The 20,841-nt window shown below is 40.0% G+C and overlaps 1 protein-coding gene across 8 annotated transcripts in view; it reads right to left on the bottom strand.

Moving 5' to 3' along the window:
- Positions 1-20,841, bottom strand: part of TRPM6 (transient receptor potential cation channel subfamily M member 6) — a 150,696-nt gene that overhangs the window by 47,413 nt on the left and 82,442 nt on the right. For all 8 annotated transcript variants that reach the window (XM_037030310.1, XM_037030308.1, XM_037030309.1 and 5 more), the window contains 9 exons: positions 18,512-18,613; positions 16,279-16,547; positions 15,014-15,242; positions 13,072-13,224; positions 8,954-9,100; positions 6,313-6,441; positions 3,930-4,181; positions 2,616-2,790; positions 2,079-2,193 (listed from right to left, as the gene is read on the bottom strand). In XM_037030310.1, coding sequence (XP_036886205.1) covers positions 2,079-2,193; positions 2,616-2,790; positions 3,930-4,181; positions 6,313-6,441; positions 8,954-9,100; positions 13,072-13,224; positions 15,014-15,242; positions 16,279-16,547; positions 18,512-18,613 — 1,571 coding nt within the window. The remainder of the gene's footprint in view (positions 1-2,078; positions 2,194-2,615; positions 2,791-3,929; positions 4,182-6,312; positions 6,442-8,953; positions 9,101-13,071; positions 13,225-15,013; positions 15,243-16,278; positions 16,548-18,511; positions 18,614-20,841) is intronic.

Here is a 20,841-nt window from a genome sequence, read left to right as displayed (position 1 = left end):
GTTATCTACCAGACCTTATCCCAGCTGGCCACCTGCGACTCTGAGGACCACCGGATTGCAGGCCACTGCCTCGCTGAGTGTGACTGCAGTCTGCCCGCCACAGGTGCAGACATTCCAAGTGAATTTCAGGTTCCTGGTGATTATAAGCATAAAGAGTCTGGACAGGGCCCCTGGGCCAGGAGTCCGATGCTGGTTTTTTCAGCTTGTTTGGTCTTTAACGTGTTCACCTCTAAAGTGAGAAAATTGGTCTAGGTGAGGATTTCTCAACCTCTCTTCATACCTGATGTACTTGGAGATACAAAAATCTTATGCATTTCTCTTAATATTACTTGATATATCAAAAAATAACTATAATAACTAAATACTGATAAACTTTAAAGTTCATAAAATGTGGGAGCTAGAAGTGGTAATAGCTACCATATAATCTTGGAAAAAGCAGGAAGGTGGGTCACCCCCATTACACACAAGCTATTTTTTTAGGTATGCTCATTTATTTTGCCTCCCTCCGGCCTTTATCTTCTCTACTTTCTTTGCTTAAGAGTTCATGCATTGATTTTCCTTTTATTTTGTCAGTGCTTGGGATAAATTCATAAGAAAAAAAAGTATCCTTGAGGAGCTTATATTCCAGTAGAGAAGCCAGATAAAGAGAAAAATACAAGATGTAAATTATAAAACACATTTGTATATATAAGGGATTGTGAAGAAAGAAAGGTGAGGAGGACCAGGCATGCCAAGGAGATGACACACAGAGAAATGGCTTCACTCATAAATGCCATTTGAGCGAAGACTTGAAAAGGGTAAGAGAGTGAACCACACTGACATCTGGGAGGAGCATTCCATACAGAGGGAGCAGGAGATGCAGACACAGCTGTGTTGCTGAAAACCTGTGCGGGGTCTGTGTGCTTGGAGAATGACTAATTAGGAGAGGAGTAGTGTGATGTGTGATCTGGGAGGTGGAAGGTAAGCCCAGTTCCATGGGGCCCCCTTGGTCACGGTAGGAACTTTGACTTCTACCAGGAGGGAAATGGGGAACCATTAAAGGATTTAGAGCCAAAGAGTGACATCATCCAATGCATGTTTGTAAAGCATCGTTGCGTTTATGACAGAATACAGGGCCGAAGACAGGAGCAGAGAAATAAATGAGGCGGTGAGAGGAGGCTGGATTGGTGGTGACCTATTTGAAGGTGAGTCAACCGGCATTCCCAACACCCTGGAGTTAGAAGTACCGGAGGCATTGAGAATGAATTGAGGTGTTTGGTTTGATCAGGTGAGAAGATGGGACTTTGACAGACAGACACTTGTGGTCTGTGTCACAGATTTGGGAGACTACAACTAAAACAAATACCTGTTGGAAAAGAGGGGAGATCAAGAATTTGAGACTTTAAGTTTTTAGAAATCTATCATATATCTGACTGGCAATGGAAGGGGGCAGTTGGAACTACAGGACTGAAGTTCAAGGGAAAAAATGGGGCTGGAGATATAAAATAGGATTTGTCAGCACACAAAGCAAATTGACCAGGAGCACCAAACAAAGCGTATACAAAAGATGAGCAAGGTCTGGGCCCAGGGACATTCCAATGCCAAAAGGGGAAGAGGACCCAGAACAGGAGACTGAGAATAGGTGAAGGGTGATGCAGGGGAGAAAACAAAATGAGCTGCTGAGGACACCAACAAAGGATACCAGCTAACCTTTGTCACCAGGTAAGACAAAGGCGCCAGGTAAGGCAGTTAGCCAACTGTCAACCTCATCGACTGTACTGTTGCCATGGTTCCAATGATTACTTAATAAAGAAAATCATTCACTGCAATTAAGTAATAATTGAAACCATGGCAACAGTACAGTCGATGAGGTTGACAGGGCATGATTTCCTTTCATTCTACTTTTATTATACTTTCTTTTTATTGTTTTTCTCTTCTAACAGTAGCTTCATGCCCATAGTAATTTTAAACCATAGTAATAAAATATGGAGCACACAAAAAACAAAGGTTGCATGCTCAAAATACATGTGAATTGACTCAAAATATCTGTCCCCATTTTGATCGCAACAGAATAACCACATTTAATTAAAATAACCTACTTGAAGAAAGCGATTAACAGGTTCACCATGATGATATATTGCACGAACAGGTAGACGGCTTGGAGAAATGGAGTAAGAAAAGAGCCAGGAGGGCAGGGTGCATTCTTTGAACAAACTACAAAAAAAAAAAAAATTTAAAAGAATAAGATAAGATGAATCACAGTCCAGTGATAATAAGCAAATATTTAGCACATTAACTTAGCAGAAACCCATTTTTTAACAACGGTTTTTTTTAAGATTTTATTTATTTATTTTTAGAGGGGAAGGGAGGAAAAAAGAGAAACATCAATGTGTGTTTGCCTCTTGTACACCCCCTACTGGGGACCTGGCCTGCAACCCAGGCAAGTGCCCTGACTGGGAATCAGAGCAGCAACACTTTGCTTCACAGTCTGGTGCTTAATCCACTGAGTCACTCCAGCCAGGGCTAAAATATCATAATTTTTTTTAATTTTTTAGATTCAGATAATTATTTTTCAGACTTTTATTCTACTATCTGCAAAAGTTCAGTTTCTGCTGCGGATGAAATCTCCTACGCACCATCTATGTCTGCTGCGTAGACTTCTCCATATATCATCCAGTATGGCTCAAAGACGATATCTCGAGCAAGACTCCAAGATGGAGGTTCCTTGGGGGAAAGGATGGCCTTGCGCGCCACCCCAAAGCTCAGCAAGACTATGGCCATTATGATCACAATGTAGAACATGTTTGCTGTCTGCAAAACAGTGCAGCATAACAAGAATTTGACCACAGATTTGAAATTTGAAACAGTGAAATGCTAGCAACCATCATGATTATACCTGCCAATAACAAGACTGTCCCGTCATTGACCCCAATGCCCGGGTCCCCACATGGCGGCACTTCCTCGGACTGAACCATGTTGCTTTCCCTGCACACTAGGTACCCCTGTCAACGTGGTCTACGGAACAGCACAAGTATCCTAACAACAGAGGGTCTGTGCTTCTTTTTCTAAGAAGTAATGAAATGCGAATAGCTTGTGGGGAGCTAATACCTAACTTTTCATCAACTGGACCAGAGGTTAGGAAAAGGAAAAAAAAAAAAAAACAGGGAATGGTGCTCTAGCCACACAATTATCTTCAAGAATGGACTGGAGTCTGAGAAATGGAGCAGGCAAAGAATCTGCTGATGACCTCCAGGCTACTGAGCACTCTGACAAAGTAGAGATCCCCAAATAAACCAAAAAAAAAAAAAAAAGAAAAAGAAAAATGCAAAAAGCAGCTCTGAAATGATGTTTGTTAAATCCAGCGGTTCCTAACTCCCAATCACTTAGCCTTTACATTCAGAGTAAACCTTGTTTTTATAACGTACCATAGAGGATAGCTTATAGAATACAGACTGTTGTGTTAGAATTTAAAGGTTTTTTACATGATTCGTTTCACATTTATATGATTCATCTCACTTGCTGCGTGTACATCAGCTCAACGCACGTGTTTACCGAGGCAGACACAGCTCCTCCCTGAGAGCTGCTCTGCGTTTCCCATTTCTTGGCCTTCCTTCCCTGGGGCTGGGGCCATGAGATCTACTCTGGCCGGTGGGCTATGAAGTGTCAGTGACTTATGTCACTTCCCTCCCACAGCAGTTAAAAGCCATTAGACTGTCTCCATCCCACTCATTCCTCGTCACCAGAGACCTTAGAAGCCATAGGCTGACATCACTATGTCACGAGACGAAAGGATTCTGGATCCCCGAGTCACTGGGTAGAAGACAGCCCCCGATGAGCCCTCATCAAACTTTGCATCAGGGGAAAACAAAGTTAAACTATTGAATGGGAACCATCAAAGTATGCAGATGCTTTAAAAAGCACATGAGAGTACACAAGCAGCCTGTACTCACCATCTTTGAAATCATGGTCACATATGGACCTGCGTGTTGATTCACAGCGAGGAAGTCCAGGAGTCGAGAGAACCAGAATATGATGTCAATGCAGTAAATAAGTCTCCCCGCTGTGTGCAAAGGAGCATCGCCCCACCGAAGGCCAAAACCAACCAAAAACAGGCCAGTAGCCGCTGTTTCCATGAGGTTCCAGTACTCACTAATCCATACCTTTACCTTTTGAGTAAACTTTTCAGGGTCTGAACTACAAACCTACGAGAAGAAAGGAAGGGACAAACTTAAAGAATGAGGTATAATTTCAGAGTTTTATCAATATCATCTTCTTTAATATATCAACTGCTTAATTTAAAGACTAATTTGAATCCTGCAAAATAATAGAGGATTTGGGCAACTTAAGTTATCTTTGGATAATTATTTAAGCAATTCTATAAAAACATTTTAATGTCATTGTTAGTGTTAACTAAATATTTGAAACCCCAAACAGGAGGTTTTTTTATTAAAGTAGTTTTTCTAACTTTCATTTAGCCTAAACTAACACAGGGAAATACTAAGACACTTTAAAACTTAATATTGCAATGGATCTACAAGGTCTGTCCAGAAGGTATCCAGTAATGTAATGTGAAAAATAGACACATTTATTGAAGAAGATACAAGAAACATTGTACATAAGACAATGACTCCTCAGTCCCCTTCCAAGTAGGGACCTCACACAGTTCTCCCAATCCCCAACAGCTGCCCCATCATATTTTCCTGAATCTCATCAACAATCTAAAATCTCTTCCCTTTCAAAGGTGATTTTAGTTTTGGGAAAGAAGTTGTAAGGTACCAAATCTGAGTTGTAGGGGGTCTGAGTCACCTGGGTGATTTGGGGTTTTGGCAAAAGACCTTGCACAAGATATGATGCGTGCGCAGGTATGTTGTCATGACAAAGCTGCCAGTCGCCAGTTGCCCACAACTGCGGCCTTCTGAATCATCTGAATAGTTTCCATGGAGGAATGTTCAAGCTTAAAGTAAAATTCGATGCAGATTCATTGCTCTACTCGCTCAGTCATTTTGAATGCGATGTCGACACAGTACACCGTCTCACTCAATGGTATGTACTGCCCCCACTGACTACTACAGCGAAGTTGTCATTGTTCATGTATGCACACTCTAGTCCACTCTTTTTGGCTGCCAATTAGTCAGCCAAATTATAGACGCCAATTATAGACGTTGTGCAAACCATTCTCATTACATTAAAAGTGGCTGAACTTTTTCTGGACAGGCCTCATATAATTTCATTTCATGAGGTACAGCCAAGTACAAACAAGACTGGCTTGAAACCAAAGAATTCCATAATCTGGCCCCATGAGCTCTAGGAGAAAAATCAATGCATGCAAATGCACACACACACAGACACATGCACATTGATATCCAAAACAACGCAAGTCATGGCTGTATGTGACTCTGTTGTAACTTCATGGGAACATTTTTTTAGGCGACTCATTGTAAAGTAAAAACAAAAATTTTGTCTTGTTTCATTTCTTGGACTACTTGCCCCAGAGGGATTTTCAGCTTGAATTTTCAAGGGTATTTAGCAGAATCTTCCAAAAGCGATAAATAAACTCTTTACCTGTTGTATAACTTTCACCACTTATTTGCCATTCTGAGATGAACTGATAACATGTAAGTAATGCTAGGCTATGAAAAAATCAATCTTATCTTAAAAACCCATTTCAGCATGGATAGACCTAGAGGGTATTATGCTCAGTGAAATCAGTCAGTCAGAGAAGGACAAACAACATATGATGTCACAGGTATGTGGAACCTAAAGAACAAAATAAACAAACAGAACTGGTGGTTTCCAGAGGGAAGGGGGCTAGGAAACTTCGTGGACCAGGTGAAGGGATTAAGAATGGGTTGTTCCAGAATAATGACGGCAGATGCGAAGTACAGCGTAGGGAATAGAGTCCATGATATTGTAATAACTATGTACAGTATTTATCAGGGTGACCACTTAGTAAGTTATATACCTGAAACAAACATTATATTGTATGTTCACTATAAATGAAAAATAAAAAACTATTTAAAAAAAAAACATTTCCTGGAAATGCAAAAGTTGGAAGACTTAATGAAAACTTGATAGCATCACTCCACAACTCAAAAACACACTAAGATGTCCTTGAAAACAACTGCTTTCAAAGAGCAGCAGCCAAAAGAAAGTGTTCGGCAAGGATAAAGGATTACAATCAGAGGTTTTCTCCTCGGTACCCTTCCGGCAGCACACAACTGAGGATCAGCACTGGCCGTCTCCCCCTCCCCCTGGACCCGCCCATTTCCATCACCAGGGCCCAGAACACGGAGCAGAGGCATGCACCCGGCAAAGCCAGAGGGGCTAGCTCACCTCCCTGACTTTCTCAATGGCGTTGGTGAAGATGTAGAGGATAACAAGCCACTCTTGCACGCTGGGCTGAGGCCCCATCTCCACCAGCACAGTGTAAGTGAACAGCATGAGGAACGCCAAATACACCATCTGTGAGGGGGGGACACACATTCCCTGGACATGAGTGACGGTGATAACGGAGGAGGCCAAGCAGACAAGGACCGAGCTGAACAGACACACGTGCAAACTGCAACAGGATAACACGAAAACACAACAGGGACCACACTCTGATTATTGGTGACCTACTGTCGAGCAAAACACAAGGCTCCGGTTTTCTGTTCTAGGATTTAGTGGCAAGAGTGAAAACCACTGTTTTCTAATGCAAGGGAAGGAGCCACTGTCTCGTCCTGACCAGAATTTCCGGAACACTGCGCGTTCCAGAATGGGCATTTTCAAGCTCACAGCAACCCAAGAGGGAATCACACACCTTCCCCTCCATTTAAACTTGAAAAACGTGTGTGTGCCAAGCATGCCAAATGAGTAGCATCAGTAGGTACCTATATTCAAATATACTAAATCATGGCATTTACTACTGCTGGGAGTTTTAGTTAATGTTGGTTGAAACATTCCGGTTAGTGGGAAAAGTACTGTCCAGCTTCAGTTACATTAAAGACAGTTGATGTTCTTACCTCAGTGCTTGGCCCGACACACGGTAGACATTCAGGAACATGTTTCAGTACTAATTGGGCATATTAAACATAAATTTCCAAACTCCCCAAAGAATTAAAACATGCTAAACACACACATACGTATGTACATAGTGATAATAGGCTTGTAATCTCTTCTAACCCTTTTATATTTTTAAAATACATTCCCAGAGATAGGGGCTGGTTTAGCTCAGCAGGTACTTGGATTCAAGCTTCAGCTAATAACCATTCTTGCTTGTGAGGGTGATTCAAGACCCGGCAGACACTCACCAGCCCTTTAAAAATAATAATAATAAAATAATTTTTTAAAGGTATATTCCCAGAAGTAAAATAGCCGAGTACACGCATTTAAAACTGTGACACGTAGGACTAACTGCCCGCCAGAAAGGCTTTACCAGTTTCCGAGGCTGCCAACAATGCAGGAGCTGGTGCAGCCCCCTCAGTAGCTTCAGAGACCCCACGCAATGCCAGCTGATCGACACGTGTATTAAAGGCCCAGATCAGAGGAGAGACAAATGGGTGTGAGTGTGAAGATGGCTGTTCATCCCACAAGAGTATTATTTTTTACTTGGATCCAAATTTCTCACATTTTCTTTTCAGCTCTACCTAACTTTCCTCAGTCTTCTAAGTTTAGTTCTACATGGGGAATGGCTGAAACCACTTCTGAAGGTATTGCCTAGGAGTGAAGGAGCTGTGGAGGAAAAGTGTATCAGAAAGTTAAGGTAAAGTCTATTAACTCTATAGTGGCCTAGGTCCGTGTCTCAATGTCTGAGGACACTCGAGGACCCCTCAGTGACATGAGCTAATAAGTTTGTTCTATCAAGCGGTGATTTTTTACATTTTTGTCGCTGTTTCACGGTGGCCAGACACTCAAGCACTGTTGAGACTGGTGGTACTGCTTCTCTTTTTATTTTTTCAAATTCTTTAAAAAAGATCCAAAAATGGTGAAATATTATTTGAAAGGAGATTTGACTTTTGAAAACAGGTGAAAGTTATTTAGAGCTATGTACTTATTGAATAAGTACATAAAATTAGTGTGTAGTTGAGCCAGTAAATATTTTGGAATATAACACATTCAGATAAATATCCTCTTACAGTCACAATTCAAGTGTTTTTAAAAACACAAAAATCTTGCCCTGGCCAGGTGGCTTAGCTGGTTGGAGTGTCATCCCACACACCAAAAGTTTGAGGGTTCGATGCTGGATCCAGGCACATACATAGGTTGCAGGTCTCACCAGGAAGCCAGCCCATCGATGTGTCTTTCTCACATCAATGTCTCTCTTCCTCTTTCCCTCCCTCTCTCTAAAATCAGTAAACATATCCTGAGTAAGGATCATTAAAAAATAACAAAAAGAAAAGAAAATACAAAATCTTAGCCATGAGCAATTTAAGTATGAATAAGTGTGAAAAGCACCCTACACATTTAAAATACAGTTCATGCTTTCTCTGTATCTCTACTATCCATCACAGATTCAGTATTTGTTCATATAATTAAATGGCTACAGTTTTTTGTGCTCTATATATTTAGAAACATACACCTTGAAGACAAAAATAACACTTGCATTTTTGGCTATATTACAGATTATTCCTACAAAGAAAAAAATGGACTAAACTGCTAACTTTTTTGTCCAAGAAAAATCTACCCCATCACTTAATTCTATAACCACTGTTGTTCATTTTATTGGGTCACAAAGCTTCAAGTGCTCAGTCCCAGCTCGCTAAGAGAAAGCACTCAAAAAAGAAGAAAATGCTCGTTCTTTCATTCCTGAAGTCGGAGAGATTTATTCTAACCTTTATTCACCTCCCTCCAGTGTTCTTTTCTACCTCCTTAGTCATTCCCCCCACTATCTAACTGCAATTCCACATTCAATCAGAAGTTGGCAAATCATGCACAGTATCATTATCAATGTTATCCTTAGCTATTAACCATCATAAATTGTTACAGTGAAACCAACCGTATAAGACCAAAACTTGACAATTGGAGCGCTGTAGAACTCATAGACTTTCCTGGTCAGCGGAAGGATGTGAGGACCACTCCTTAAAGCAAAGTGCTGATTTTCATCTAGTTTCTCATCGGGGCCCCTTTCCATATCACAGACTTTCTGTAAAATAAGTAATTTATTGTCAGGGTCTTATCTAAAGTATTGACATATGCAAATACCCCCCAAATGTCATAAACATATAGAATAAATATATTAGAAATTAATCAGGCACCCACCCACCCAATTATAATCTTATTCTTTAAAGGAAAAATACCACATGTATTATATAAATCTTTGACCAGGTAGGGAGTACAGGGTATTCCTGAAAAGCAAGCTGAGTCTCTGGTAATCAAACCTACTCACACTAAGGGTAGTCACAAAAATTTTTGAATGGTCCCTGTTCCTGTTCCATTTCATCTCCTTTATCCATATGTAGAACCTAAGGATTTCAAAAAATCCCCATGAAATCAATAAACTATAATATCAATATTTCCACAATATAGGAGGACAAAATGGACACAATGATAATGCATCTCCTCCATTGCGTAGGAAAGTGGGGCACAGCACTAGTGTTCGGGCTCTGGCTTTGAGAGCTTCTCCGCTCATTTATACCCCTGTTCACCTGAAGTTCAGGGACTCTGGGCTTCTGGAGTTCCTTAAACATCCCGTAAGTATATGCAAGTATCTGTGCTGTTTGTGTATGTTTCCAGAGAAAGCACCAAATCTTCCATCAGTTTCTCAAAAGTTGTGTGTCAGTCCACAGGGATTAACCCTTGCAGGTGATAAGCAATGAGTATCTGTGTGGCAGAGAAGGGGTGGCGTGGATGTGACTACACAGGTGTCCACACAGAAGAGACTTTAGAAAGAGGGAGGGAAAGAAAACAGCATGGTGGTGACCGAGGGAAGGGAGTGGGGGTCAGTAAAGCATAAAGGAGGCCAGTTGTATGGTGATAGAGGATGATTTGACTTTGGGTGGTGGGCACACAATGCAGTATACAGACCATGAATCATAGAAATGTATACCTGAAATCTATAGGACCTAGTGTGACCCCAATAGATTCAATTTTTTAAAAAAGTCAGACAAACAACAGGTCATATTCCTTAACAACACAGAATCAAATAAGTTTCTCTGGGTATAAGTATATCACCGAATCTCTACCAATCCTTCTCAGCATGTGGGCAAAATCATTCAAAGTACAAATAGAATAATATCTGCTAAGAAAAAAGGAAAAGAAAAAAAGCACCTGTAGCCTGGCTGCTTTTGAGAAGAGGAAACTTAGAAATGGTAGAAAAGAAGGCAATGAGATTTCACCCTATTTTATAGTGTTTTGTAGTTTTAATTTTTAAGCAGGAAATGTATCACTTTTGTGATTTTTTAAAAATTAAATAAAAAAGAAGTGTTCTCAGACTAGTACATTTCTTCAGTTCATCCACAAAAGTGCTCTCTGCAGTATCAGACCCACAAGACTTTTCAAGCCAAGAAATAAATCAAGTTTTGCTCATTGTCCATATAATTGTAGGAAAATGCCATTTGGGGGCCTCGAGCATCTAGATGGTTACGTCAGTGCCTGGCGTGAATGTTACTTCACAATCTGCATCCACATCACTTTGGGAAGCAGAAGCGAGGTTGTCACTCACAAGTGTAGGAACAGACCTGGTTCCTGACAGGTTTGGACCAGCCAGAGTTAAAATGGCTTAGAACGCATCACAAAGTCATCATTTACTGTGGTTTTAATGACATCCGTACCACTGCAGAAAGACCCCAGAGAGCAATTCAAGTAATGGCCTGTTATTAAATAATTTACCTTACTATTTTTTAAAGGTTTGTTTTATTCTCATTCAAGAGAGAAGGGAAGAGAGAGAGGGACAAACAGCGATGTGAGGAACACGAATCAGCTGCCTCCTGCACACACCTCAGCTGGGGATCCAGCTGGCAACGTGGGCCTGTGCCCCGACCGTGAGTCAGACCAGTGTCCTTTAGGTTACAGGACGACACTCTGACCAGCAGAGCCATGCCAGCCAGGGCTCCCTTACTATTTTTTCTAGGAGTGTTTCATTAAGTCTTTAATTATTCTTAGCATTTTGGTATGGATTGTAAAGTATTAATTGATCTTAACTCTGAGTTGGATTCCAAGACATCAGCTCCCATGATGAAGAAGACATGGGAATACAAATTTGATTCAGGACTTTTTTCCCTTTTAGAATAAGGTAAACACAAAGATATTCTCCTTAGCTTTTATTCTACTCTAATTTCTCTCTCTCTCTCTCTCTCCTCCCTTCCTCTCTACAATTCACATCTATTTTCCATTGTATTAGTCACCATTTCCACGTAATGATACTCTAATAAAAATACATTATTCAACTTTTTCAAATACTGTTATTGTGATTTAGCAATATGTCTAAGACTAAGCTCATCTTTCCCCTTTGAAACCTGCTCCTTTTCCAGTTATCCCTATGTCTCTTTAAAGATGGACTTGTTTCAACCAGCAATGTCTCAATGATATTTGCTCTCTCCCTCTTGTCCATGTCCCATATTCAAGCCCTATTTGACTCTTCAGGTAAAATCTGTCTTCTCTTCTCCATGCCAACTGGATAAAACCCCTATTACTTCTCATGCGGATGGTCACACTAGCTTATTCTCTCCCTGCTTCCAGGGGTCTTCTTGCTACATCATCCTATACACTAGAGGCAGAATAAATTTCCTAATGATCAGGTCACCTTGCTTCTCCAGACATATATGTTCACTGGTTCACCATTACCTACAGAATAAAAACCATAATCCTTCATAGGATATACAATAGTCTCCACAATCCAGCCTCACTCTATTTTCCCAGCCATACCTGCAAAAATTCCCTCTTTGTTCCATTTCCACTAGAGCCTGGCTCTAGCCATGCCATTCAACTCAGGATGCTTTGTATACGCCTTGCATTTCTTGGCTCTAAGCCCCTACTTATCATCTTCTTCCCCGCTGAAATGCTATTTTCCCTTTCCATACCCTCAGGTCATAGTACAACTGCCACCTCAATCATGAAGCAGTCTCCAATCCCTAATCTTCCCCTACTGATGGGTCCCCAGTGAGAAGGCTTCTCTTCTTCCTGTAGTTAATCCATTCTGCCATGTTGCTATAATTTTTTTTTGTAAGAAAGCTCACATGATCAAAAGTCATGCTTTCAAGGGGTTAGCAACTAGAAAGATTTTATTTTCTCATGGCAAAGTTATTTTGCCTTTGGAACTACCAAGCTCCGGCAAGGAAGGGAGGGAGGGAGGCTGGGAAAAAGAGGGAGAGGGAAGGAAGGAAGGGGGGAGGGGAGAGGACAGAAACACATACATACTCAAACAGGCATGAGAGTCAAAATATTTAACTCATCTGGCCAAGGCACTAACCAATTTATAATGAACTGTTTTCCATTTAATATTTATCTAAGAGTTTTTAATGTTATAACAAATACACCATAAGTAAAAAAGCATGTCAGATCAAGATGCTAAAGATGCCTCATTAAAGTGTTAAGTACCAGAGGAGATGTTTATACCACCTCATAGCAAATGATAAATTTATAAGCAATGATACAAGTTGAGAAATAAAAATAAAATATATACCCACAGGCAGCATATTGGAGACTCTCCAGTGAAATGGGTTGAAAGAGAAGTAGCTTGAAGTTACCCAGGAAAGAGTGAGTATATACACCTGGGAACTCGAGGAAAACTATTCAGTCACAGAATTTTAAGAAAATGAAAAAATTTTTGAAGAACAGTAAAGATCAATGCAAATTTTAAACCAGCATCATTATAATTACAGATTTTTAAGGATATGAGGCATTCCCCATTGTTGTTTTAGATAAATATTTATTCTGCTAGTCACAAAGCAATATGAAAAGTTAAGCAGCTGTCAAGATACAATAAAGTCTGTGATCTGTGCTTTGAGGCAGAAAAGGGAAATTTTGCTTAATCGTACATGAGGGTTAATTAGATTTATCACATATGCTATATTTGACCATTCTAGAATGAGATTCCGATTGCTGAATGAATAAACTCTGTATGCGTGTGCAGATGCATCACAGTCAATGCTCAGTTCACTGTGATGTTGCACTAACCGGACAAGCACTTTCTTTGGCGCTGCTGGGGCTCTGCTCATCACTGTACCACGTGAACTGGAAGTCCTGGGATTGGGGGACGTGTGACATCTCCGCTCTGCTTTTAAATTCCAACATCAAAATGGTGGGAGGTAAAAGAATACTTATGATGATCTTTAAAAGAAAACAAAGCAAAATACGCAGTAGGCATTAAACAAGTCACAGTGTTATTCAAATAGCAAGATTGAGGTTCCAGTGCCTATAAAATGTCAGACCCATCACCAATTCAACTGCTACACTAATTCTTTAAATGCTGTTTAACTCAATGATCCCAATTCTAGAAGCATCTGCCTCAGAAACACGCATGAACACAAGCATATGTGGTGAGGGATGTTTGTTGCAGGGTTATTTGTAATAAGAAGAAATGGTGTTAACATAAATGTACACATATAGAGGAATAACTGATGTGGAACAACCTAACAGTGAAATACCATACAACCTTCAAAAGAAAACAAAATACCCTGACTGCATAGCTCAGTTGGTTAGAGCATCATCTTGATACACCAAGGTTGTGGGTTCAACCCCCAGTCAGGGCACATACTAGAAGCAACCAATGCATGAAACGAGTGAAACAACAAATCAGTGTTTCTCTCTCTTACTTTCTCTCTCTCTCTTTCAAATAAATAAATAAAAAATTTTAAAAAGACCAAAACAATTTTAACTATCATGAAAAGATATTCAAGTTATATTAAGTGAAAAAAGGCAACTTATAGGAAAATATAGTATGACCCCATTTTTGTAAAAAATAAAAAAGAGGAAAACTTATATGCATGTACATATATACATTTTAACATTTTAGAATACATAGATAATAGTCCCCCCATATCCATGGTTTTACTTTCTATGGTTTCAGTTACCCACAGTCAACCACTGTCTAAAAATATTAAATGAAAAAATCCAGAAATAAACAATTTATAACTTTTAAATTGCACAACATTTCAAGTTGCAGGATGAAATCTTGCAATATCCCACTCTGTCCCACCAGGGACATGTATCATCCCTTTGTTCACATAGAGGAACTACGTGAAAGAATTTCTGACTGATTTTTCTCTTATTTCTGAAATCTCATTCGTGGAATTAAAATGTGCAAGCTCTTTTACATATTTTATGTCTTATACCTTTTATTTCTTTGTGCTTTCTATAGTGTATTCATCAAAAATAAAAGAACAGTCATTTTACTTGGGAAACGTTATATTTTTAATAACTCTAAAAAGAATAAATTTAAAATACAAAAGTTTTACGGAGCTCTTAAAGATCAGGCATTATCCCTTTTCCAGTTTCATAAGCACACACCCTCCTTAAGCTTAACCACAATGTAACATTGTAGACTTAGGTTTAATGTCCTAAGTTTAATGCTGTTAGTAGTTACTCTTGATAATTCAAGATGAAAGGTGAGGCTAAACTGTAATGGAATAGAAGAATTTAGAGATGGTGTAAACAATTGTATTTGAGGGCAACTTTACAAAACAGCAATTTACTCCCTGCAACCTGACACTGAATGAACAGAATAATAGAAATGGCTGAGTTTATTTAGTTTACTATCAGTTAGTATTTTTAAAATCAGCTAAATTTCACTTAAAAAATCTCATTTACTCCTGTTATAATGATCAGAGACAAGTTTACTACTAACAAAATTTTGCGTGTGTTTGAGGCCTTCCAGCAAACTTCATGAGTATGCCTTTGTGATGGTCAGAGCTGGTACAATTGCCCCACTTTGTAAAAGAAGTTGTGGCAATAGGAGGCAAAGTTGTCAGGCCCCCCTGGAAAGCTCCCATCTCATCTGTGAGGATCAGAGATACAAACTGTTTTTACAAAGATACCTCTGGAACAAGGGAAAAATGAACTCAAGAGTACTGACCTTCAGACTAAACTAAGAGTAAACTCTATAAAGCAAGTAAAGTACCTTTAACCAAGAGTTTTTCCTCATTTTCAGGCACCCCATCCACATGTCCGTCAGCAGCATTTGGGTGCATGAGTGTGAAACAAAGGGCCGCAACCCTCCAGACACGGCCAGTTTCAAACAGGTGGAATTGCTCCAGTTCTTGAGTTCACAAGTCAGCAGCTTCATGGCCATTCTCTCGTTCTGCTTGGACGCCTTCTCCAGCACATCCAGGGCAAGCTGGCCAAACTGTCTGCAATGACCCAGGGTGAGCAGTGAACACAAACGCAAGTGAGAGCCCCAGGCATGTTCACAAAGATTACACACGGGACTCAGAAAAAGACCGACACAAAAGAGCAAACAGCAACTTCATCATCTCGGCTTACAGAAGCTACTTTAGAGGGACTGCTGCTCAGGAAATGAATGGCTGTCCCTTCCTGAAGGATGGGGCGGGAGGACTCACTCACACTGCCACAGGGGAATCTGGTTTACACGGGCAGCACCTGAGATACGTGTGGGGAGGAGGCACTTCGCTCCGCAAAACAGGCTTTGTAGAGCTTGGTTTGGGGATCCCTGATGAGACCTCCTACAGAATCAAACTGACTGGCAATTAAGGGATATTGTGTAACTCCTTTTTAAAAAAGATTTTATAAAGTAGATAGATGACTTAAAGGAAGAAGTCACTCCTGGAAACATTTTCTGGAGTTTTCTGGGGGGTCATTTTCTCCAAAAAGTAGGTACTGACATTCTCTAGAACTTTTTAAATCAAAATCATAAATTGCTTTCTATTAACTCCAACTTCCCTTCTTTCCTATTATAATGCTTTCATAATAAAAAATCGAAGACAGTTCTAATTTTTCTATCTTACTCTAGCTCTTTAATACACAATAGATTTATTTGTTTTTCTACTTGAAAGATACTTAAAGTAAACCACAAGTTTTAATTTAACTTACTATCAAAGAGTTCAAGAGTTGGTAGGGACTTTCAAAATCATTAACTGATCATTTGGCCGCAAGGAAACTAAAGTCCCAAGATCTAGTCGACTCACTTGCCCAGTTGGGTGCTGGCCTAGGACCAGAACCCAAGTCTCCTGACTGGAAGGCCATCCCCCTTTCCTTTATTCCCAAAGCTCCTTCGAAATACCTGAAGAACTTTATTTATAGGAGAGTGCATTGAAACACCCGGCAAGGGGTCTGCTCATCCACAAGTTCTAAGGTGAGAGAGAGCAAAGTGTCTAGCCATTCTAGGAACTGTCAATGTTTAGCATGTAGTGAAGGGAGAAGTCCTACTTTGAGTAATTTTTCATCTCTTCCGAGGCATCGTCCACCATGTTGCTCTGCTTAGCTTCACGGGCCATGGCTCGGTAGAGAATAGAAGCAATCACCGCCTTAACCGTGGCCTCCTCTCCATGCTGCCAAAAGAACATGGCCATCTTCTGTCTTTTCATTAGCACAGCCCAAACCAGCAGGTCGTTGTAAGGGTAAATAAAGCCAGAGTCATTGGATATAAGTTGTTCTTTCGACTTCTTCCTTGATTTATGAATGACTGCAGGCTTTTCCTGTTGGGAAATAAAACAGAAGTCGTTGCCAAGTGCTCATATACATGATGTTCTAGCTAATGAAACACATCAGATATCCTAAGGATGGAAATAACAAGAAAACTTTAGATTCCGCATATAAGTGGAATCATACGGTAATCTCAAGAACAACACAAACAAACACAAACGGCAAGATTCACAGATTCACAGATCCAGAGGACGGATGGCCGCCTGAGGGGCGGGGGTGTGGGGACTGCGTGAAAGAGGTGACAGGACTCAGTGTGGACTGACAGCTACAGACGGTCCCAGGGATGTGCAGCACAGCACAGGGAATCTAGTCACTAATATTCTGATAACTCTGTACAGTGCCAGGTAGATACTGGAAAAATCAGGGGGAACATTTTGCAAAGTGTTTGTCTAACCACTATGCGGTATGCCTGAAACTAATACAAAGTGACATTGAATGTAAACTGTAATTTAAATAAATAAATATCAAGACCAGGTAAAAATAATAATAGAACTTTAGGAACCAAAAACCAAACCTTTGTTTGGCATTTTAAGGTAATCTACTTCTTGTTGTATCTAATAGTTCCAGAGTCCCTAACCTGAGATACACTGAGTTCATTTAGTTCAACTTAAAACACTACCCATTTGAAATAGAGCCACTAACCACACAACAACTTCTAATTTCCCAAGGAAATGGGTTGAAATAACACAGTGGATAAATAGCAACTATTAAAAAAAAACTCTAACCTCACCTTACAAATAGATTCATTAACTGCTTAGAAAAATGTCACTAGTGCTGCCAACATGCGTCCAAATAGGCTGGTTTTAATTTTCCTTTCTTTATTCTGACTACATTCCCCCAGCAGTGGTAACGGGTACTGATAAAATACTATTCTCCACCCGAAAACCCACCCTTTGCCGCTCATCTCAGATGCGACTCTCCAACCCCATGTTCCTCCTTAACACTGTGTATGAGTCTCAACTTCAATACCCATCATACCGCACTATGGTTATTACTCCGGGGGTGGCGGTGGGGGACTATTTCTCAGTCATCATTATATATTCCTCAACCCACCTGCACCCCAAATTCAACCAAGCACCCAACATAATGCCTGGAAAATAATAAGATTCAACAATTATTCTTTCTCATTAAAGGAGGGGGGTCATAGCAAAAATTGTAATAAGCTTCCCATTTCTATGAATAAAGGAAGTGTTATCATTCATGATGATTAAGGGTAATTTTATAAAATATCTTTTCCTTCTAGGAGCTATGGAACCAGTTATACAAAGCTCCTGAACGATGCATTTGTGCCCACAGGCAAGTGGGGCTGAGGTCACATGGGAAGAGGGGGCATAACAATGATGTACACACACATAAGCATCGTCATACTGTAATGTCAAGCTAAACGTAATTTTAAGAAGTCGTCAAAGGGAGGACATAAGATGCAAAAGGACAATCTGAGAGAGAAGTAAAGGAGAATAAAAAAGCAGTCACATCTAACCAGGCTCAGGGAGAGGGGAGGGAGTTATGGGGTTGGGTTAATGGTTACGTTTTTCATACCATCCCATAAACTGACTTCTGGAGTCACCAAGTGGACCAGTGGCAGTTGGCACAAGGAAGGCCGGATGGAGTGTCAGCCCCGGTATTATCAGTCCCGAGGGCTCTGTCCAGGGCCTCTGCTCGTTGTTACAGGACAGCTGTGTTATGCTTTCGGTCTGCGCCGTCTGCTTATGGCACTTATAAGTGGCCGCCCTATTTGTACCCCCCTTTCTCCATTTTTTAAAACTTTTTACTAACTGATGTTTGAACACACTTGTTTCCATTTTCCCACCACCACTTCCCCCCCCACCCACGCCAACCTCCCACCCTCAATCCCACCCCCCTTGGCTAACCCTAACCCTTTCTCCAATTTTAAATGAAAAGGTGGTCTCAGCACGCAAGAACAATTTTTTTTTAATCTAAAAATAAGTGGCGGCACCTTGAGTTTGTAAGGCTGGGCAGTCCTGATGAACTGGGAATGCTGGGTGCTTCCTGCAGATTCTCTTGAGCTTTCTGAGCTCCATCTCCCGGGAAGAGGACGCTGGGAAAGGGTTTGAGCAAAGATGGTCAATCTCTGGCATATGCGGAATATTATTTTATTTTTAAAATAAAACAAAAAGGGGAAAGGTATATTATAGTGGTAGCATTGAACATGTTATTTCTGGACAGTAGAGAAAACCCAATGTAATAGTGTCCTACCAAATATCCCATGGTTGTCTCTCATTCATGATTAGTAATTAATCATTAATCAAATTAATTTACTCACTGACCCAAAAAGAGCCCCTCATGATATTCTTCTTCTTAATGGCACTGTTATTTCCTAACATCTTACAAAACAGGTTCTTTTGTTCCCAATTACATATCTGCATTCCTTCTCTATGTGGAAATTCCATTAGAAATCAATGGATGTTCTATACCTGGAACAAGCTCAGAATAGGCAATAAAGATACACAGTTCTGATAAGAAAAAGTTCCCATTCACAAACGGCGCCAAGGTTAAGGTTAAGTTAGAAAGTTATAAAATTTTTCCACACGTTATATAATGTCACCTCTGGAACTCCAGTGGCTAGGAACAATACATAGCTCATTGCTAATCAGCACGAGGCTTTCATCAATGAGAAAGAAAAGCAAAAGCATTTGTAAAGGGACTGGAATAAAAATTTATGATACAAATCATAGGCTTTGAACTACTTTATTTACTTTGAGTTCATGTTTTGTGGATATAAATTAGACATAAATGTGAGATGGTCAAGACTTTTTAAAGATAACACTTAAATAATTACAGAGATAGAGAATTAATAGTATCATTAGCAATAGTCATAATTACTATTATTATTAACAGTTACTCTATACCTTCTGAAAAAAAAACAGAAATATGGGCTTTTCAGATATTTATTTAGTCTTTTAATACATTTTTAAAAGGAGCATTATTATTCCCATCTTAGAGATGAGGAAACCGATACACAGAAAGGTTAAGTTTCTTGCTCAAAATCACTCAGCTGCTAATGAGCAAAACAAAGCTTCAGTTCCAGCTCTCCGACTCCAAACCACAATAAACTCTGTACTTCTTCACTAGAAAATAATGAGAAAGAGGTACTTTCCTGCTCGCTTTTAGAAAGGGCACCACGGCCTGTGCCCAGCCTGCTGCCGCCGGACGGCACCAAGACCACAGTCAGTCCTGGTACCTGCCACTCGTACCCACAGGGCCAGGTGTATTCTGCTTAAATGAAGAAGCTGACACCTCAAGCGTGTCCCTATGCCTTTGAAATTTCAATGGAGAACATTTTTTGTGATTTGCATTTCTTTTTGTTTTGTTCTTACATTTCCTAAAGCCAAGTTGACCTTTCACTTCACCTAATTCTTTCTAAATAAACAAAAGCAGCTTGATAGCCTGGACTCTTCACGTGATCTTACCCCCAAAGTACCTTTCCAGTCTCACCCCTCATAACCTCCTGGCACCTCTCCCACGACAAAGGTCTCCTTGCCTCATCCCACAAAAACTCCCCCTGACATCCGCAGCACTGGGCTTCTCTTCATTGCTTCCGTTCCTCCCTCAACCCAAAATGCCCCGCCTGCCTCTCTACCACTTCATCCTTTAATAGAAATCACTCTCTTCGGTTTGCTGACCCGTGAAGGCACTTGTAAGAAACAATGTTTTCTCCGTTAGCCAATTAACCAGTCTGACTCTATATTCCCAGACCTTTAAAACTATGATGAAAAGTAAAACATGTATTTTTAAGTATATTCTGCATGCATCTTTCAATATAACCCCCATACGTGTCCCAAATTTGTCATCTCTAGACTACAGACTACTATGAGTTTATAGAGCTAATCCTATGAAGCTTCAGACTTCTATAGTTTCAAAAGGAAGAGAAAGGAAGGAAAGAACTGGTCATCTCTCCCCTAACCTTTCTTATCACATTCCTTCTATGTCAATATAATACATGTTATACTCTGTTTCATATTACAGCTAGTTATCCGTAAATCTGTTTCCTCTGTGAGTTTCTAAACTCCTAACTTTTATTTCCAACCTAGGCCAAAGTGCCAGCACAGTACCTTACACAGAGCAAATACTCAAAAAAATGTCAATAAACAGAATGTCCCTTTTAGAGTATTCCCGTCTGAACTTCCCAAATTACTTTTTAAAAATATTATTATTAGTTATCCTTAATTTTACTAAAGTACTTTTAAATAGTGCTACCTTGTACTTGAACAATAATTAAATTATAAATAAATAAACAAACAAACAAATGGGAAAACTCAACCGTAG

The sequence above is a fragment of the Sturnira hondurensis genome, unplaced genomic scaffold (genome assembly GCF_014824575.4).
Source record: "Sturnira hondurensis isolate 20B ecotype Veracruz unplaced genomic scaffold, ASM1482457v3 Scaffold0020642, whole genome shotgun sequence".
Classification (NCBI taxonomy): domain Eukaryota; kingdom Metazoa; phylum Chordata; class Mammalia; order Chiroptera; family Phyllostomidae; genus Sturnira; species Sturnira hondurensis.
This window is presented reverse-complemented; position numbering and strand designations above follow the sequence as displayed.